The sequence below is a fragment of the Tribolium madens genome, unplaced genomic scaffold (genome assembly GCF_015345945.1).
Source record: "Tribolium madens isolate multiple individuals breed KSU strain unplaced genomic scaffold, Tmad_KSU_1.1 Scaffold_19;HRSCAF=116;Tcas5.2_LG9, whole genome shotgun sequence".
Classification (NCBI taxonomy): Eukaryota; Metazoa; Arthropoda; class Insecta; order Coleoptera; family Tenebrionidae; genus Tribolium; species Tribolium madens.
In genome coordinates this window covers 4,752,768-4,773,594 of record NW_025400983.1, presented here as the reverse complement: position 1 = coordinate 4,773,594, position 20,827 = coordinate 4,752,768, and the positions used below count along the sequence as shown (strand labels likewise).

At 34.9% G+C, this 20,827-nt stretch overlaps 2 protein-coding genes across 3 annotated transcripts; one reads left to right on the top strand and one right to left on the bottom strand.

Moving 5' to 3' along the window:
• The first annotated feature begins 130 nt into the window (after positions 1-130).
• LOC123016078 (pollen-specific leucine-rich repeat extensin-like protein 1) lies at positions 131-19,173 on the top strand. Of its 2 annotated transcripts, none has more exons than XM_044416297.1 (6): positions 131-285; positions 5,624-5,785; positions 6,245-6,556; positions 16,912-17,811; positions 18,127-18,171; positions 18,223-19,173. In XM_044416297.1, the coding sequence occupies exons 2-6, from the start codon at positions 5,630-5,632 to the stop codon at positions 18,250-18,252; spliced, it is 1,443 nt and encodes a 480-aa protein (XP_044272232.1). In that variant the 5' UTR covers positions 131-285; positions 5,624-5,629; the 3' UTR covers positions 18,253-19,173. The 2 variants fall into 2 exon arrangements, with proteins under 2 accessions (XP_044272232.1, XP_044272233.1); XM_044416298.1 differs by lacking the exon at positions 131-285 and adding an exon at positions 5,333-5,516.
• Positions 19,174-19,235: 62 nt separating this feature from the next.
• Positions 19,236-20,819, bottom strand: LOC123016079 (syntenin-1-like). Its single transcript, XM_044416299.1, has 4 exons — positions 20,651-20,819; positions 20,331-20,558; positions 19,687-20,282; positions 19,236-19,587 (listed from the first exon to the last, which is right to left on the bottom strand). The coding sequence occupies exons 2-4, from the start codon at positions 20,535-20,537 to the stop codon at positions 19,533-19,535; spliced, it is 858 nt and encodes a 285-aa protein (XP_044272234.1). The 5' UTR covers positions 20,538-20,558; positions 20,651-20,819; the 3' UTR covers positions 19,236-19,532.
• Between the last annotated feature and the right edge of the window lie 8 nt (positions 20,820-20,827).

Genomic DNA, 20,827 nt, shown 5'->3' with positions numbered 1-20,827 from the left:
CGTTATGGGATGATAATTGGAGTCTCATCCTTTAAATGCCATAAACATGTCCAACCACACCCTGACAGTTTTATTAGGGTGGTTTTTTAGCAGTTGGCAATTCTAAAGCGTCTTAAATCAAACCGACCAATCACACGCCCGCATTCGGTGCATAATAGTGGGGCAAACGCCATTTTGATTCGAGATTATGCGCGTTTTAGTTAAAGAAAAGTTTGTAATAAGTAGTGTGGTAACGTTGTGTTGTAGAAATTGTGCTCGTTTAAAGTAGGATTTTATAAGGATAAAGTAAGTTTTTGGCAAAGTCGTCAATTAAATTGTGTATTTTTGGTCCCGGGGGACGATTTCCGGTAACAATTGCCGGCGAAAAAGTCATAGTTTTCGCGATTCGGGACGTTAAAATTCAGGGATGCGCGCCGGTTCCTGCCGTCCACCCGACATAAATTCAAAAATTGGGGCCATGTTTGAGGCTCGGGGGCTGTTGTTAGGCAAAGTTGCGTCCTTTGTTTAAATTAGGGGGCGAATTCGGGTTCGGGAGTGAGGGTGAGTCAGGGGTGTCGGTGTGGCACCCACATGTCTGCAGATGCACCGAAAATCCCCAACAGACCGACCATTGTTGCACTTTCATTGTGCAGTTATCGCTTATTTTCAAACGCAATTTGTTTATTATCTATCTTCTTGCAATGTAATACGCGCCTGCTGGTAGAAAAAAATTCAAAACCAAGGCCACATACTCGCGTATTGAAACACGATGAATTCCTTCCTCCCGTTGGAACTAAATTTAGACTAGGGGATTTTACCCCCAAATTAAAAATAACCAGATTTTTTTCGTGTAAACCGGGTTTTTGAACAAGTCCAAATACCACCTGCTGCGAATTTTAAAATAACCGCAAGAATTTCAAGCGAATGCAGCTTTTGTTTCATAAATTTAGGTGAGTTTTTGGTGGGTTCAACGGTATTTCCAACTAGTTTCGTGATGTATAGTCTGCTCTTTGTGGTGCGGATAAAGTACTGAAAGTGTGACAGTTTCAAGATTAATTTTGACTCAGAACCGGTTATTCTCTAGTAAAAGTTTACGGCTCTAAATCGTGACAATTAAATTAATAATTATTATGCTTACATTGTAATATTGCATGAAGGACGTTTTTTAAATTATTGACAGAAACGTGAAAAGCAATTCTGATTTCTCACATTTCTGGTCAATGAGTAATTTTTTGTCGGACACTCTGTATGAAAAATAACAGGGAATTTTTCACGATAATTCAGGTTATGCAGTGATAAGCATTGTTGAAATGTGACTCAATGTGAATCACACTTTTGTTTACTAATAACTATCTAATTGCGAGCTACTTATCAGTCAAATAAAACGCAGAAATTCGTTTGGTTAAAAATAAATTCCGGTTGCTTCCGGTGCGACCACAAATCCGGAAAATCATTACTTGAAATTTCATTTTTAACAAAGATAATTACAACGAAACGTTTTTCTTATTACATAATGATATTCTCCGTTTCGCGGTTGACTTCTTTCGTATTTTCACACACTTGTGGTCATTTGTAATGTTTTTTTCCTTGCGTTTTTCGCATGTGTACCGGAACTCATCACCTGTAGCCCATTATTAATCCGAGTAAAATTACTCTAATATGTTATATTGCTCTTTTATTTGCAATCGTTCCGCTGAGCATTCAAGGGGTTTATTATTGATTTGTTGGGTGATTAAAGAACATGCAAGCGAAATTGCAGGTGCATGGCTGTAATACGAGACTGAATTTTTTAAAATAATTCCGGATGAGTAGTGTTGTAAAAATTTGTGCGTTATCGCGTCAGTATTTCCGGTAATTGACATGTTTTTGAAATTTGAAATCGTCGATTTTTGAGGAGTTGTGTTTGTGTTGTAAGTCGAGACTCTGGAATGCGTTTGTGATAAACTTGGGGCACATTTCTAACCTTTGTCTGTTTTGTATCTATTTCGAAAGTAGTTGTTAGTGAGTTTATTTAGCACGGATTTGTGCGAGTCCATTGATGGGCTTTTTATCACTTGAGTACAATGTCTCCATTGAAAGAATGCTTATGAAAGTTTAAAAATAAAGTAGCCTCTTGCGTACAAATTATTCGAAAAATGTAACCTCGGAATATTGATGACGAGACACTTCCTTTGCTTATCCGAACGAATTGACTACTTATCATGACATTGGAACGATATGTAGTCAGTTTACCATTTCCGGGACAATGGGAAACGCCCACGAGAGCGTCGAGACTTGTTAAAACCGTGGTCTAACACCGTTTGGTTCCATTGGATGGGCTTGAAATTCGTATTGGCAAACGGTGGATTTGTTTTGTTGTAATTTAATTCCGACTGTTTTAATGTCATGCTCAAGTAAATGTCAGGCTATTATCGTGCTTGAATTGCAAATAAGTTTATCTCTTCTAAATGAGGAACATTTATTGATAATCGTGGAACAAAACCGGTCTAATAAAGGGTCATTTTCATATTTTTATTGATAAGTCTTTGAAAAATGCAACAGGTCAAGACCATCACGAGTGGGAGCCACACAAAACACATTGTTTGTTATCAATTGCATTCTTTCGTCGATAAAAGAGCGCTGGGAATATTTTTTTGGCACGATGCCTCCTCAACTTATTGGCTTAAATTGGCCTCGAAGTTAATGGTCGTCGACTCTGCGATCTTTGTTAACTTTCATCTCAACAACACATATGTTGTGCATGTGATGGCGTTTTTAGCTACGTCATCGGTATTGTTTTCCGTGAATTTCGGTAAAGAATTACAATGTTCTATTGCTTTGGATTAGAAAAAGGTAAAGTCAGCGTGCAGCTGGTTGAGGTCATTCGTGATCTCCGAGTTACCTGAGAGTTTTTTTGATTGGGTTTTTGAGGAGGGAAAAATGAGGCTCGACTAGGCTCGTTATTTCGGTGTAATTGCCGTGATTGTTTTTTTTTTTATTTATGTAAGAAATTGATGGTTGCTGGATGAGGAAAAATGTGGTGATTCACGGTTTGTTTTGGCCTAGTTTAAAAAATGCCAGAGTGGTTTTATGGTAATGGTGGAAGTAATGTTTTAAGGTCAAACTGAGGTTTTTAAAACGGTATGCAAGACAAAGAAAATTGCGTCGAAATGGCGATTTTGCTGCGGCTTTAATGAAAAAATTAAAAAAAAATAGCACTATTAAAACTCAAATTTATATTGGATATATTATTTGCATATATTAAATTTAATAACGTCCATTTGAAATAAATAATCTGATTTTCATTTAACACTTGTTATTATCAACAATTTAATTTAATATAGAACCTTTCAAAATGATTGACATCTCGGTAATCGCTGAGAATGTAAACCAGACTTTAATTTTAGTTCCAAAAAAATTATTAATGTGAACATTCTTTAGATCGTGGTACTTAGATAAAAAATGACATTTCAATTGAATTTTGTCTGGAAAAATAACATAACCTATTTGTCCAAAAGAAATATTATATTCTAATAATTTCACAAAGAAAGAAACGTGAAACAGAAAGGAAAATAGGAGTCAGAAGGCACAAAAACCCATTAAAAACGACAAATGGCACAATTTGTAATTGTACAAATCGTACAAAGATGAACAACATAGAACTGTCAAAGTACCAATGTTGCCACCTTAAATTTGCGTTTCTATGACCTACCGAGATGTCAATAATTTTAAAACTCTTTTTACGTAAAGTTTTTTTGTATAAAAGAAGGCTACGAAAAAATTAAAAATACTAGGATGCGGTCAAAAAAGTTTGGAAAACGTTTTGAGATAATATACACAAAAATTGTATTTTTTCATACACGTGTGAAAATGGGTTTAAAATAGATACCAAAAAATTATCAACAACCAATTGATTTACATTTTTGTTCATACAGTGGCTGCACTATCGAGTTCTAAGTTGGCGTTAGTATTTTTTTGCTCTCGATCTTTTATTTATTGGTAGTTTAATCGATTTTTATGATATTGAATTTTTGATATTCCGCATACAGGGTGTTTCAGAACTCGCGTCTCAGAGAAAAATACCAAGTTAGACAAGATACCAGGAACATGGAAAAAATTTAAAAAAATTCTATCTATAATTATGCGGATTTAAATTTTGCACTTTGACTTCATTTACTTATTTTTGTGGGAAAAATGATTTTGTTTTTTGCTACAGATTATTAAAAGAGGAAATAATGAAGCTGTATCTTGAATTATAACAATGTTAAACGTTATTTGTGGCAAAGTTTTTACACCTTTACTGAATAATTATGAAAAAACACAAGATCATCAACACAACAAATAGATATAAAATAGATCAAATGTTAAAATTTTTTGCCAGAATTTTGTAAACATTTTTCCATGCTTCTGGTATCTTATATCACATGGCATTTTTCTCTGAAGATTGGTCCCAAGAGGTAAATGGTTCAAAAAACGGATATTTTTGTCGTGTATTTAAATATTAGTTGACATGATCGACTGTTAGGTTATCATGTTTAAACATTTCCGTATGTACTCATGACATTTTCTCTCAACGGAAATGCATTTGAAGCTCGTGAAATGGTGTTTCGTTTGTTCAATTGTTAAAAACCATTTAAAAGCCCACCACGGCCGCAGTGTTATCAAAATTCAATTCTATTGTTTGATTGCATTTTTCGTCCTAATTTAATTAAAACCTGCAATTCGGTCAAAGTCTAAAGAATGCAAGCGCCGAGCTACGTGACATCATTAGGGTCATTAGCGATTCCTTGCGTCAAAAAACCACCGGAAACATTTGTAACAATAGTTGGAGGGTGTCCAAATGTGACACGAGTTTTTTCCTCCTGGTGTATAGTATGTTGTAACATTTTTTGATTAATTTCGTGTATATCTGAATTTGAGTTTGTTGACATTGTATGTTTATTTGTGTTACATGCATCGTATCACATCTTTGACTTTTATATCCGGAGATGGGCGCGGTTTTCCAAAATTGCTTCTATTTACGTTCTAGAAATAACACTGATAAAATTCGATATTTCGGGAAAAAAAATTAACTGTCATCGAAACGAACTTTTCCTACTTGTCATCACACACGTATCATAAATCTTGTCGTCATAAATAATTCAATAATCCGCATACGTCGCGACTAAACGACAACCTTTATGCAAATTGGAATTCTTTCGGTCTAAAATGGACGGAAAATTATGCGTCGGTATTCGGTACCATGAAATTTTCCGGCCGATAAAATAATCTTGTCAGTGGGTTAGAGTCAGTAAGTACTGACTCAACGAGTTAATAATCTTCACGGAATTGCAATCAGCATAATTAGTCAGATCGTCGAAAGATTTATTTATTTTTTTCGTATCGTGTTAGCCTTGATCAGTACTGGCGTACTGACACACCAGACAGTTCGTTCCCCTTGTAGTGAAGAAAAATTCAAGTGGTCCCATGTCAGTTCTTGTGACATTACAAGTCATCGATTTTACAATTTTTTACATCAATTTTTGAATAATTTTCGAGTGTTTTCCACCCTTCGTAGTGTGAGTAATCCGAGTTGTTGTCCCCCGTATCTGAGAATAAATATTTTCCTAATCGGAAAAATGCGCTTTATCGTTGGGTAAATATGGTGCGTTTTTGTTTGTTTCAGATAAAAATGGGTGCTAGACAGTCCAAAAGGTCGGTGGACATTACGACAACCCCCAAAAAGGGCGAAGAGGTCGCCGTCGAGGGCGAAGGCAAAGTCGAAAAAATCCCAGAAATCGATAAAGTCACCACGAACGGTGCCATACATAGCGAAATTGAATATGCCGTAAGGAATTTTTCATTTTGTTAATTGGAGTGTTGTGGCAGGCCTGTCTCATGCAATTCATGTGGGAAATTAGACTTAATTGTGGAACGTTTAAAATCCTCCAGACAAACGACTCTTGTTAATTATTATTATTATTGTGGCTGCTTCAATTGAACAAAAAGTGTTAAAAAATCCCCCATCTCGCGTATCCTGGCGTAAAGCCGACAACACCGCGTCTGATAATTACTATACGAGGGGGATCCAATGACTCGATGAGGGTTAGGTTAGTGCACGTGGTCAAGGTCGCATGTGACAGGCTCGATTTGTTCTTTTGCTCCGCTTCATAAGCAGCGACAATGAATCCAGTGGCGTTCTCCGTTTAATTATTTTGTTGATGCCACCACAACGCCCTAATGTCAAAAGGTTCTGGTCTGTCACGTTTCCGGCGGAAAATGAATCTCGATATTTTTTTTTCTCTAGGATAAAGACGAAAGTACCAAAGACGAGACTGAAACGGCCGAAATTAAAGAAAACGGCGTTTCGGAATCAGAAGATGCGAAAACTCCAGAAGGCGATACCACCGCCGCCGGTGATCAATTGAACGAATCGGAAAAATCACCAACATCAGGTGAGGATAGTAAAGTCGAGGAAACACCCGAAAATAAGAAGAGTAAAGAGAAATCGAAAAAGAAAAAATGGTCATTTAGAAGCATATCGTTTTCGAAAAAAGATAAATCTAAACCCAGCAAGGATTCGGACAAGAATGGCGAAGTTAAAGAAGTTGCTGAAGAGGTAGGTTCTGTCTTGTTTTTTTTTTTATTTTCGGAAAGTTAAGTAGTTGGAATGGACGACGCGTTTCCGGTGTCCAGACGTGATTCTAATGCAATTTCCTGTCGCGCAACAACGGTAATGCTCATTTCCAAACGACAGGGAAAATGGAAAAAATCGATAAATGGACGTGACGGTAATAATTATTTGCGCAACCAATTTCGTGTAAAGAGCGATTAAGTAAGAGGTGTGGAATTTTAATTCTGGCCTTTTTGCTAAATAACTTGAAAAATCAAAATTTTTACATCTGGATTTAGTTTAATCTCAGGTCACGAGTCCATTAAATTATAGTCACTCTAATTCTAAGTAAGAATAAAATTTTATAGCGTCACAGTTGACGTTTTAAATGAGAATAGTCATAAAATCAGTTATTTTAATTGGTTATCGCGTAATTTAGACATTTCCCCTCGTTCGATAAACATTTCTAAGAGCACTTAATTTTTTCGATAATTTATATAATTTGAATATGAAAAGAGAAATGTGGTGTCATTTCCGGTCCCCTCTGAAAAATCATCGGTCTAAATTGATAAATAAAGAAATTAAATTGTCATCAATTTCGGTATCCACCCCGTATACCCGCATCCGAAAAATGTAAATGATTGTTTGGTTGGTTGCCGTCTCTAATGTGAAACTTGTAAATCGTGGAAATAATCAATAATGAGTGATAATAATTGGTGAGGAGAGGCGAAATGAGGTCCCGTTGGAGATGAATGGGAGAGCTGGAGCACCGGCCGGCCGGTTTTGGGATCCCGTTGTTGTCATGACGACCGCCATTCGCGTCTCCTATCGATCCGGGAATGTCGTCCGACGAACACGAAATCCGGGAGAGGTGCGGGAATATTCCCGACGAAATGGAATGACAGATGGATGGTGACATTTGCTCGACGACGGACGTGTCCGATATCGGCTTTTGGTGTCCAGGTGACGGATGGTACTTTTTCGCCCCCCTTGCACCTTTACGACGACGACGAATGATAAATTATTCATAAAATTTACGGAAGGGTGGGTAGAAAACTATGGTTTCTTCTTGGAATTGAAAAAAAAAAAAATAAGAGAAAGTTAAGGAAAAAGAATTGAGTCGGGTCGCGGTGCTTGTTCGTGTTACTATCAATTTGCAAATTTCGGAACGAGTTTGGTGTGATACCTAAAACCTCATTTATCTCGAGCACCCTTTTAGAACGTGTCAACTCGAATAAAACTGCTCTGAGCTCTGTTCTGGCAGCTTTTGCCGTCTCGTTGAAGTTGATAGGTTTTATCCGGGTAATCTGCTATGTGTTTTGAGGGGTTTGGGAGGGTAGAAGGGACGACAAGTGAAATTTGAAACAAAATAAACATTTGTCTTTGACTACATGATACGTGAGAAGAAGCTATAGTGTTTTCTTATGACAAGGAAAAGAACAAATTTCCGCCCGGTTTACAAGGCGAAAAGTAATCGCATTGCAAAGTCGAAACTTTTTCGATTCAACTGTTTTAACTTTTATTAGAATGTACTATTGTGTTGAAAACTTTTTCTTTTCTAACAAGTACTAGGCTATAGGGTGGTAAGCAATTCCTTACCGGACTGAAAAATCGAAATAACAAGAGGTAAAAACATACCAGGAGAAAGAAAGTATCCATTTTTTGCTTAAACTATTTATTTTTGAAAAAACTATTTGGCGAATGATAAAATGCTAGATAAATTTGTAAAGGTACAAAAATTTTGCTTATAAAAGCCACAAATAACATTGAACAGAGCTTCCTTGCTTCCTCTTCTAATAGCCTGTAACAAAAACTTGGAAAATTGTTTTTCCAACAAAAATAAATAGAGTCAAAGTGCAAGATTTAACTCTCATTACTTGGAAATTTTTTTTACATTTTTTCCATGTTCCTGTTATCTTACCTTATATGGCATTTTTTTCTGGGGCACGAGTTCTGGCGCACCCTGTATAATTTTTTGAATTGCTTGTTTTTTTTTCTTCTCTTTTTCCTCCCACAGACTAAGTTAATAATAACTAGAAAATGGTAAATTTGTAAAATAATGTCAAATAATTTGTCAAAATATTAAGATTCAATTGCAATTTTAAAAGTAAAAATTCGTATTTAATTTATTTTAATTTCGAGAGAATAAAGCAGTAGATTATTGGTCGAAAACGAGAGAATAAAGCTTAACTTTATTTCCGGTAAGGAGTAAAATCTTTTTTACAAAGGTTATGATCTAAGCATTATAATCATCCATATTTTACTAATGACCAATTGAATTAAAAGTTCTCATGACAAAAAAATATTTAAGTTTTTTTTTACGAGATATAATAGCTCTTTAAGATTAGGTTTTGGGTTAAGTTTTTGGCCGTTTATTCTTGAATATTCAACACAAATTAAATCCGACATGATCGAAAACAAAAGAGCTCAGATGCCTACATGATAATATAAAAATTGTCAGTTCTGTTTTTTTTCCAAAAAAAAAGGCTTGCAAAAAACTGCATTTCTTCTAGCACCATTCAAAAGTTGATCCAATACTTTTGAATCACCCTGTATAAGTCACCATTTTAAATAAAAAGTTGTATAACGCAAAAACAACAAAATTTCATTCTCAAGACACAATCACATCTTTTATGGAACATTAATTTTTATTAATTATTATTTTCTGAATGGAAATGATCAAAAAAGTCACTTACTTTCATACTTTTATTTGTTCATGGTGTATAACTGTATAATTTATTTTCAAACGTAAATATGTTTAAAAAAAAACTGATAAACAGTTTGACATTTTATAACTCAAAAATAACAGTTTATAGTTACATCATATTTTTTTCATTGTAATTGTGAACAGATAGATATCTTGAAATTTTGAACCGGATTATCGTTGTGGTGCCATAACGCCAATCACATTTTCGAGACTGATGTTTAGGGCGGAAACTAAGTCATTACCAAGCAAGCAACGTCATATTTTCGGTGTTATTTTTGATTTTGCGACTGTTTTATGATTTATGTTTTGTGTTATTGCAAAACTGAATGACACATTATGCGTTTTAATGAGACATAAAAAATTGAAAACAAACAAGTGAACATTAATCGCGATAATGATAAAATTTAAAATTAGAAACTGGGAGAATTTTTAATTGGTTTGTATATCTAATTAGAAAATTAAATTCTGTTTGCTTTGTAACAATTTTTTTTCGTTTCGTTGTTTCCTCCATTCGTAATAAAATAGCTAAAGTGGAAAAAGCCGAAACATATTTAAAAAATTCAATACTCTTCATCCGCAATCCGCATCTTGTTTGTCGAACAAACACCCATTGTTGACACAGTTTGTATCGTCAAACAAGCGTGCTGTGCTCTCTTTTTTCTTTTTAAAAACACTAGAATCCGACTTGAAAAGACACATCTTTCAACACTATCGTCCCGGTGCCCCAGTGTTCTAATTGCAGAGGGGCTTTTCTAATTTCGTCGTCTACATATAGTTCTACCCTAATGACTTTTAATACACGAAACGTCGTTGGAATTTGTGTCGTGTGGGTCTATTGTTGCCTCTGTTGCCGTCAGTTGAGAAAATAAAATATGGAATGACCCATGCCGGGACCTGGGGTTTATTTGAAATTTAAATTTAACGATTATGTGTATGTCTGTCGGTGTGTGATGGGAAAAAGAGAGACGAAGGGTAAATCCGACGTGAAAAATTGAGGATTACGGACGAGAAATTTGGAAGTTTTGGAAATAGGTAATTAAAAGACGTGGGAGGAATTCAGTTTTAGAGGGAGATTAGGTCGAATTAAATGGCAGGGAAACAAGTTATTTATCTAGGGCGAATGAGTAACGATTTTTTTTTGAAAGATTTTGTAATAAGGTTTCGGCGTAATCTTTTATCGAAACAGGGTTTTCCAATTTGAAATTCTGTTCCCGGAAATTATTTTTATTTTTTTTTTTTTTGGTTTAATCTGATTAAGATAATTCTTGCTGGACTAGGTACTAAAAATGAAACACGAGTCAGAATAAAATAACGGAAACTTTTATTTATTAAGGCTAATTGGGTAACGATTTTTTAATAGAATTTATTTTACTGTATTTTGTTTCATTTAAATTTTTCATTTATAAGCAAAGTGGTAAATAAATTAGAAATTAAACAAGAAATAAAATAAAAATAGAAAATTAGAAATAAAACAACAAAAATACAAGCCTGTGGGAATAAAATACAAATTGAATAAAATGAATGGAAACAGTAAACTAATTTGCAATAAGTAACGTTATTTAATAGTTTTAATAAAAAAATTCAAATATTTAGGTAGCAAAGATTAGGAATACAGGATGCGTCAGAACTCGAGCCCCAGAAAAAAATTTCAAGTAAGGTAAGATACCAGGAACATGAAAAAAATGTTTAAAAAATTCTATCTGTCAAAAAATTTTGACATTTATCATTTGACATTTTATTATATCTATTTAATGATACTGATGATGTTGTATATGTTTTTTACAATTATTTAGTAAGAGTACAAAAATTTTGTCAATAGAAGCCACAAATAATATTGAACGGAGTTACAATTTACAATACAGCTTTCTTGTTTCCCATTTTAATAGCCTATAGCAAAAAAACTTGGAAAATTATTTTTCTAGCAGAAATAAATAGTCAATGTGCAAAATTTAAACTCTCATAACTTCGAAATTTTTATAGATAAAATTTTTTTAACATTTTTTCCATGTTTCTGGTATCTTACCTTATATGGCATTTTTCTCTGGGGCTCGAGTTCTGGCACAGCCTGTATCTAGGTAGCAATTGTTTTTATTTATTAAATTTTTTGATTTATTATTACTGCGAAAAATGCAATAACTGAAAATAAAATGTAGGAAATTCATTCATTCAAAAAGTTTATAAATTTACAAGTTATAAAAATAGAAAAATTAAATTATTAAATAAAAATAGAACAAGGAAGCGTAAAATTTTACGGTTAATTCTTTAAATTCTTTTATTTACGTTGTTTTACTGTCGAAAGATTTTTTGTTTAAAAATATTTTATGTACAATATTACTTTATTTATTGTGTTTATTTGTTAATATTAATTTTATTTAATTCTCAAATGTTACAAAATACTTTTATTTGCTACCGGAAAAAATATAAGAAATAAGAAGTGCGAATTATCACAAAACGTTGTTTATTAATAACAAAAATTGATCAAAAACGTAAAAAGTAAACTAAAAAAATTATGTTTATAAGTAATTGTTGAAATTATTTTGTAGATAAGTTATTTTATTACTTCGTCATAATCTCTTATCACGGATGGGGTATTCTAATTTTAGAATATTTTATACTATAAAATTTATCTTTTCCTTAATGTTTTCTGATAATATTCTGAAAATATTGTCCAATAAAATAAACACAAAAATAAATGAACCAAAATATCGATCAAGTACAAATATTTAAAATTTGGATTTCTAAATGCGTAGGAAAAAAAAATAGTTCCTAGGACTCGTAAAATGAAACAAATGAATTGTTCAAGCCTCTGTTTTTATTTATTTACTAAAATAGATTAATGCTTAATCTTAATGCTAAATTTGCGAAAAGTATTTTTACACAACAGTGGCGCCAGTGTAAATCTGATAATTATGATTAGATCCATGTTGTCATTTATTTTTAAGTTCCTTATTTGTTGTTTCTGTTAACATTTTAGCAAATATGTAGTACAAATATGCGTCGTTACTATTATTGAAACAACAGTCAATAAAACAAAAATTCGACTTTCTTTTACAAAACAAGGTGTGTTTTATGTCTTTCGCACAATCGTGTCCTTGTCGTACAGCAACAAAATTCCATTTCCACACATTTCGATAAGCGTTGAAACGTTAGAAAAGTTCCGGAAGTGCCGGAAACCATCACTATCTCTTAACACATGTAAAGAGAGAAAAAAAAAAGAACACCGTCAATGAATCACTTCACACTTGATGAAAAATCGAATCTTGGGGAAAAATCGCACCGCTGACGCATACATAAACCTTCCTCTTCTCTCGTATAATAAAAACAAAGAGAATCTCCCCGTCGAATTGCATTTCCTCCAGTCGCATGACTCATTCGAACGTTCACATGCGAAGGGGGCACTCCCACATTGCTCGATGTATAGTACATATTTTTGTCATTAAAACTCGTCGCACCATTTATTAATAAGTTTTTCAACGCAGAAACCTGTAATTGTGTTGAAATGTCAATTGTGAGATGGCAGCACCGAACGTATTTCGGTCGTATCACGTGGGCGTGACCGTGGAAAATCGTAAAACTGACCTGAGACAATACAATAGTGATTTGGTACGTCTTTTGTGTTACGATTTTGCGACGAGGAATGCGATTGTGGGTCGATTTTAGATTTTTTTAACGAGGATCTAGTAGGCTTGCAAACCAGTCGTGAGCTTTTATGGCGATCAGGGATGAATAAAATTATATGATTTTTAATTGAAATTGACTCAGACGTATTTTTTACAGTTATGATTATGAAAATTGTCAGTCAAGGTTGTGATAAAATTAGAATCTTGTTATGTTGTTATGTCAAGCTAATTGATTTAAATTTAGAAACTATTTTTTACGGTGTTTATAACTGGGTACAAATTTTAACAGTAAATAAAAGTGCGTATTATGCTAATGAGTGTTGAAATTTTTTCGGTTTATGTTTATCTTTAAAACAATGTCTAAAAAGAGCTTATCTAAATTTTTAAAGTTATTTAACAATTAACAAATGGCAACACTGTAGTAGTAGTTTTCTTCTGTGCATTAGTAATAGTATATTATTTTATTAGGAGTAAAAGTGATTGATGTGGCGAAAATGAACGTTTATTATTATTATTATTATTATTATTATTATTATTATTATTATTATTATTATTATTATTATTATTATTATTATTATTATTATTATGAACATATACTATTTTATTTGCAAACGTATTCAGAATAAGAGTCAAGAGTAACACTATAATTAGCAAGTAAATGAACAAAATAATTAGGACGTTTTGCAACTAATGAAATCATAACAACGCTTATAAGCAAACATCATTTGTTTATTAATTTAATTAGTGCAGTTGGTAGTGAAAAATGATCTACAATGTATCTCTCCATAAATTACTGAAGCAGCGAAAAAGACAAGAAAGAAACAAAATTGGTAAATGTCATCGTAAAAGTATAAACACTATAGCGCAAAAACAGAATTTTTACTCTAAAAAAAGTGATCACTTTTGTGAATTTTTTTTTCAATTTGTCTTAGTTTTTGTGTAATGAATTTTTAAAGAGTGCGTTTTCGTCAAAAAAAACAACTTATTTTAAAAATTAAGCAAAATTAACCATTAAAAGGTGCCCAGAATTATATGGTGTTTCATGTAAACTTATTTTTGTGACACACTGTATATTTGAAACTAATTTCAGGTGATTTAATAGATTAGCATCAATCAATTTGAAATCTTAACATTTATTAAAGGACTTTACCAAGTTGCTGGGATATCTGTATGTAAATTAGCGTTTGATGTTTTATTTATTTTTATTTTTTTTTCAAAATGCCAGTTAATTGATTAGATTTTTTGTTGCCTAAATACGTCCACATCAATCCTCAGCTCTATTTTTACTCGATAATCTCACATTACGTCGACTTAATGGCCGTTACGGCTCTCCCCCCCGTATCAGCGAAAACAAACACTTTATTCCCGTCGAATATAATTCGCAACATCTGTCATGTCGTTGGACAAAAGCTTGTAAAATCGCCCCCGTATGTAAACACATTGCACTAAAATATTCCTCATCCTCGTGCATGGATCTATTTTTTTTCTTCCGAAAAAATTTTGGCATATTTTCATAAAAGCGGCAAGAAGGTCGTGTTTTTCGCACCTGTTTAATGCGTTTTATCCATCAAAAAGCCTCAAATAAACGTCCTTGTAAACAAAATTAAGTTTCTTGAAGGCGCGTAATGTCACCCCAGTCTACGCATTAGTTTCACACCGATTTATTTTTGCACGAAGATGGTGAAGTAATTTGATACTGAAACCGAGGAATTTGTTCGCAATCACACCTAGATTTGTATTTTTTCGAAAAAAAAAAATTCAATGTTGGCGTATTTCTCATGGCCGTTTTATTCAAATTAGTGGCGGAAGTGGTGTCTAAAATCCGATGCAGACTGACTTAAGTAACTCCTGCGTAAGTAAGAGAGGTGTGTGGGTATATGGGGTGTACAGAGAGACGCGACCAAGCCTAAGAACGGGGCTATAAATACCGCCTCGCCGTCAAATTCTCCTTCAGTCAAATTCGAAAGGTCTTTGCGAGACATTTGAGTGATTTATTTAAATCGTCTGTGGTGAAACATGGAGCCAAAGGTAACAACAATAGCTAGACAATGGTTCGGTGATGTGGGACCTTTGGTTTTTTGCGCGGCCTGTACGATGATGATGGCCGTTTTGGTCAGAATTATCGTCAATGCTTTCCAACGAGAGGACTCTGGCAGGGTATTCATCAATGTTGTTATATTTTTTTTTGTTAAAATTATTGTACTAACGATCGAAAATTCCGTGTCATCTTGAGATGAAACAGACTACTCTATAACTACTAATAATAAATAAAATCAATATCCGGTAATTATGTTAACAATTGCTGGGCGGATGAATAAATTGCATGTTTTTTCGGGCGATTCGAGTGCTTATTTAATTATTTATTGATTAAATTAATATCTGGATGACGTCCAAATGAGAGGACCCCACCCAACTTGAAATAGAAACGTTTGTGTCGATGAAAGATGATACTGTTTTATGCCAAATAAACAAAATTCCGACCGTTTCAAGGTCGTTCTTTTACGTCTGACAAGGGGGCGGTTTAATTCAATTAAATCGAGTGAATAATGGTAACAAAAGGAATGGAAGGATATTTTCAGACATCCTCAATTGTTATCTAATTGGATTGTTGGATAATCGAACGTTTTTTCCTCGTCTTTTTACTGTCGTGAATCATCATAGTTGGTGGTTTTATTTACTTTACCAGACAAGTAATTGATACTCCAGATGCTTGTTATACAAAACTTTGGATATCATATTGCATAAAAGTGTAACAGCGGTGTAGAATGCAGCCGAAGAGGAATTTCTATTATTAGGGGGTTATTTATTTCATTCTAAAAAGCTGCAAATTGTTGAAATAATTTTTTGGTCGTTTCAATGTGAAGTACTTTTTCTATTTGATTTTTTTTTCTCTTTGTGGCACTCAGGGGTTTTATTTTAAGGCATGCTAAAAATAACCGCAACATACTGACTTATAGACCTACGCCACGGAAATAGGCAAAAAGTCACACTTTTAAGGTTTTTAAATAAGGCTTCAAGTCTTGTTTAATCGTCTTTTTTTCTATTGTTTATTAATGTTTCTTTAAATTTTCTCAAACACTGTTTTTGTATGTAAAAATATTCGGTTAAAACTATTTTCAGGCTTAATTAAGTGATAAAATTTACGATTTGGTAACAAAAAAATAATTAACTAACTTTATCTTTCTTCATTTGTTGTGCTCCAAAAAATAAAGGGACAAAAATGTTTCCTACATTTTTTGTTGATTTTTGAAAGGCTGTATCTCATCGAAAAATGGTCGTATCTAAAATTTTGAAGCTTTTTTGAGATCTTCTCGCAAACATTTTTTCTGTGCTACGGTTATCAGGCAATCTTAAGAAATAGGGCGAGAAAAAAAAGTAAATCTTTTTGTTTTTTGTCCACAGACTTGGGATTTTTTTTTAATTAAATCAGTGCATGAGGCGGATAGCCTGTTCATTCAGCTTTAATATGCTTTTTTTATATTCTCTTTACGTCAATTTGTCGCTGAGAAATCTGACATTAAATAAAAAAGGATTCTTTTGTCTTTGATCATCGATATCTCAGGAACTAATGACCATATAGAGAATGTAAGTGTAGTGTCAAAAACTGGAATAATAATGTCTTACTAGATCCTTTTATAATTTTTTTCACCCTCGACACTGATTTAAAGAAAAGAGAAAAAAAGTAACTTTTTGCATTGTTTTAGTAAATTTACCACATATTCACAAATATTGATGGGGCGACTAATGTTTCTAGGTGTTTTTACAGTTTAATGTACCCCCCATATCTCTATAAATTTTTAAATCGAAGAATCAAATTGTTTTCTCAGACCGATTAATCAAAATTTTACAAAAGAATTAAAGGAACAATTGCTTCTAAAATGGTATAATCTTTATGAAAAAGAGAAAAACAATTTTTTTTCAATTTTGTATTAGTTATTTATTGAATTTCAAAAATCACCAATAAATTTAAGAAACATTTTTGCTCTTAATTTTTTTGAAAAGTGTATTTTAAATATAAATTTGATTTTTTTCAGAATGCCGCCGAGGAGACCGCCACGGAGACAGCCACTTCGCCGCCTTCTGAAGGTCCCAAGCCCGAAGAGGCGAAAACACCTGAAACCCCCGCAGCCCCGGCTGAAGCCGCCGCTCCTGTAGCTGAAACGCCCGCCCCCAAATCAGCCCCCGAACCTGAACCCGTCGCTGCCCCTGAAGAAGTGAAATCGCCGGTTGAAGAACCACCAAAACCGGTAGAAGAGACACCGAAACCGGCTGAAGAACCCCCCAAACCCGCGACACCACCCCCTGCTGAAGAACCTCCAAAACCGGAAGAAGTATCTCCCGTGCCAGCAGCGCAACCGGAAGAAGTCCCCGCTGAACCTAAAGCTCCTGAACCTGCCCCTTCCCCAGTCAAACAGGAGGAGGAAATAAAAGAGGTGCGTAGTACCGAAGAGGTCCCCCCGCCTTTGCCCTCCTCGAACCCCCCCAGTCCGGTGACGGTGTTTGCCGAATCGACTAAAGCCGATCCGGAACCGGAGGTTGTCGTCGAACCGGAAGAAGAAAAGGTTGCTTCTCCCGTTGTGGAGGAGTGTCCTCTTCCTCCGGTTCAGTCTCCTCCACCTCCGGTCGAGGAGGTTTCCGAACCGGTTGTTCCGGTGGTCGAACCCGCTGATTCCCTTCCGGATATCTCGACGGAATCGCTCCCTTCCCTCCCGGAACCAGTTTCCGATAGTCTCCCAGAACCTATGTCTCTCCCTCCCGTTGAATCATTACCGGAACCGATCGCGACCACGGAAGAGACACTCCCTCCAGCACCTCCATCCCCCCAACAACAACAAAATGAAATTATTCTCACCAATGGAAACACGAATGGGCTACCGTCACCAATCAGCAACGATGATAAGCTACCGCCCCCAGTAGAAGGACCAATCAAACAGGTGAATAGAGTATAAAGTGGAAAATGATAGAAAAAGAAAAAAAAAAATTGGATTGCATTAACAATGTCTTGTTTTTCTTCGTTTTGTTTTGTGATTAGATTAGTAGCTCCCCTAGGGCTATCTTTTGTTTGATTGTGCTAACAGAGTTTGTATTGATTGTCTCCGAGTCTCTTACTAACATGTCGTTCCTTCCTAACCAGTTTTAGAGATTTCCAGTCGACATTTTTAATTTTTTTTATTGCTCATTGATAATTTTAAAATTAAAAATGTCGCTATAACTTTTTTCTGTTTTATCGATTTTTGTGACTGTTTCAGGTTCCGGCCGAGCCCGTATTAGAATGCACAGCTGAAAAGCCAATCGTAAGTTTGGAGTAGTTTTTTGGGTTGATTTTTGTGACTCTTTTTTGGCAGGAATCCATCCCCGGGACAGTTGAAGAATAAGTTTTTCTTTGAAATAAATGTTTTTATACATGTATATGAACTATTATTACAAGTTAAAATTAAAAAAAAGTTAACGGATCATTCCTGGCAGTGACCGTGGTTCGACCAAAAGAAGAAAAACAAAACTGCCATTTAAATTAGAGTTCTTTAGAAATATGAATGTCCACAGCGCAAAAATGGGAATAGTTGAGAAAATTTAATACTCGTATATTAACTATTTTATATTAATGTTTAGTGGAAGTTTTTGGACAGTTTTTATATGTCGTTAATGCGACCTTTTTATCGTATACAATTGTAAAATACAAGAATTAGCGTAGTTTAGTGTTTAGATGGCCTGCATTGTTTATTAAAATTCTCTGTACACCCTCACGATTGTTTGAATATAGTTTTTTATTCGCCGTATTTATATTTTTTGAAACATGCTTCGTAGCTTTAGTGACATATCTACCAAAAAGTCTGTATTAAGCGCCGTTTCGAACTCTTGACCCAAATTTGTATAAAAGATTTTTAAAATTCATAGATGTGTAGAGGTAGGATCGGCTGTCTTAGTTGAATAGTATACGGTGTGCTTCATGTGTTTCAGCTGTCGGCAGCTACGCCCCTCGCTTGTTTTTTGGCCAAGAATCAAACGACTGGCGTTTTGTACCAATGTATAGCCCATTTCGACTTGAAATTTGTACATTTACAACGAAATTTATTTGAGGAAAAATTGTTCGGTGTTTCCAAATTTTAATGAACTAGCATAGGTTTTGAACGGAATTTAGTTTTGATTTTTCACCAACTCGAAACTATATTCTTCACAGCTCTTTGATATTTCGTCATTATTACTCATCGACTTATCAAAATGGCTGTGTGTAGGTAAATACAGACTTCATGTAAGTGTGAATGTGTTTATAATATAAATATATAAATAGGATGTTTCCTACACGTTTTTTTCAATCCTTCCCTGCGTCACTCCGCTTGAAATTAATCAAAAACTCGAGTTGCGCTAAATATTTTATTTGATTTATTTGTTGATATAAAACTAACGTTTTTACACTTCTGGCACAGACTCAATCACAAATCCGACATTCTTTGGTAATGTATGAGTGATTATAGAATACATGCATGCAACAGCTTAGTCATTACCGGGTAATTAATAAACAATATAAAAACATTCTAGTGCTTAACACGGCAGTGCAACTCATTCAAACGTGTAATTATTGCACTTATGTAACAATAAAATAAAAATAACATGATATAATGAGATAAAATATGCTTAAGAGTAGCCAATCATTTTTTTAAAGGTTGGGGATTGAGTGGTCCATCAAGTCTTTCAACAGAGAACCAGCCATCCTGAAAAAAAAAAAATAAAAACATTAATTAAATTTGGAGCCAAAAATTGGCCAATTGGCGGGAAATTCAAATCAAATATTAAATTTTGTTACAACTTACTTCTTGACCATGTGGTCGTAGATAAAGTTGGGTACAACCGTAATCGTAACCACCTCCCCGGCCTCCTCGATCAGTTTACTGATTTGCTTGTCCTTCAACCCCACCACATTCTGCCCCTCGACTTCCAAGAGTTGGTGCTCGGTCAAAACCCCATTTCTCGCCGCCGACGAGTCCTTCACAATTGTCGTAATTTTTCCGTTCTTGAACTGAAAACCGACAGTTCCCGCACTGTCTTTATGCAAAGTGAGGGTGCGTTCAAAGGGCCGGTCTCTCACAACGAGGTTAATCCCATTAACGGGACTTTTCTTGAACATTTCGTGGACTTTGTCCATTGTGAAACCGGCGACGTTGACCCCATTTACTTGGAGAATCTGGTCCCCGAAGCGCAGCCCCGCCAGAGCCGCCGGCGAGTTGTCAACGACAAGACAGACGAAAACCCCGTTGTTTATCGGCTTGACCCGGAGCCCCACTTTGCCGTCTTTGTCCTTGCAGAGGGTGAGTTGGCGCACGCCGTGGGTGACTTGCGCGCGGTGCAGCCCTAGCGACTGGCCCGACAAGGGGGCTATCATACTAGTGGCCCCCACCGAGACTTGTGACTGTGGAATACACTATTAGGGGGTTGTGGCCACGCAAGGGGTACTTACAGATTGGGGCAGCGCAACTTGGAGGTACTCCGGCATGTTCTCCTTAATGACAGCTTCGGTCAATTCAAGCCCCATGAAGTCGCCCAAGGACGGATAAGCGGTGATGTGAGACGGGTTCTGGGGGGCTGTCGGACCAGTCAAGGCCGCGTTTTGGGCCTTTGACAATTGGTCGATTTTCATGTCCTCGAGGCTGGGGTACAGCGACATTTTTGCAGATAATCAGGCGTTCTAGAAATGAAATTTGATATCTGTTATCAGTGAATAACACAATTGACAAATAAGGGCTATAAATAGTGACAGGTAAAACTGACAATACAGACCTGGAACTGTTTCTTGTTCTCTTAACTGTCTTTTTCACACTTAACTGATTTATTTATCATTGATGATTCATCACAACTGAAAAAACAGTTCTAATACGAGTCAATTGTTGATTGTCAGTTTGACATTTCCTGAAATATTCCGATGGTGTTTTGTTTTATTTTTAGTGCGACATCTAG

Bases quoted from the DNA above. Each gene is read 5' to 3' on its own strand.
- LOC123016078 (XM_044416297.1), top strand. From the start codon at position 5,630: ATGGGTGCTAGACAGTCCAAAAGGTCGGTGGACATTACGACAACCCCC. The intron at 6,557-16,911 runs GTAGGTTCTGTC...GATTTTTTTCAG, and splicing joins TTAAAGAAGTTGCTGAAGAG to AATGCCGCCGAGGAGACCGC. The intron at 18,172-18,222 runs GTAAGTTTGGAG...CTTTTTTGGCAG, and splicing joins GCACAGCTGAAAAGCCAATC to GAATCCATCCCCGGGACAGT.
- LOC123016079 (XM_044416299.1), bottom strand. From the start codon at position 20,537: ATGTCGCTGTACCCCAGCCTCGAGGACATGAAAATCGACCAATTGTCA. The intron at 20,283-20,330 runs GTAAGTACCCCT...TGTATTCCACAG, and splicing joins AAGTTGCGCTGCCCCAATCT to TCACAAGTCTCGGTGGGGGC. The intron at 19,588-19,686 runs GTAAGTTGTAAC...TTTTTTTTTCAG, and splicing joins TACGACCACATGGTCAAGAA to GATGGCTGGTTCTCTGTTGA.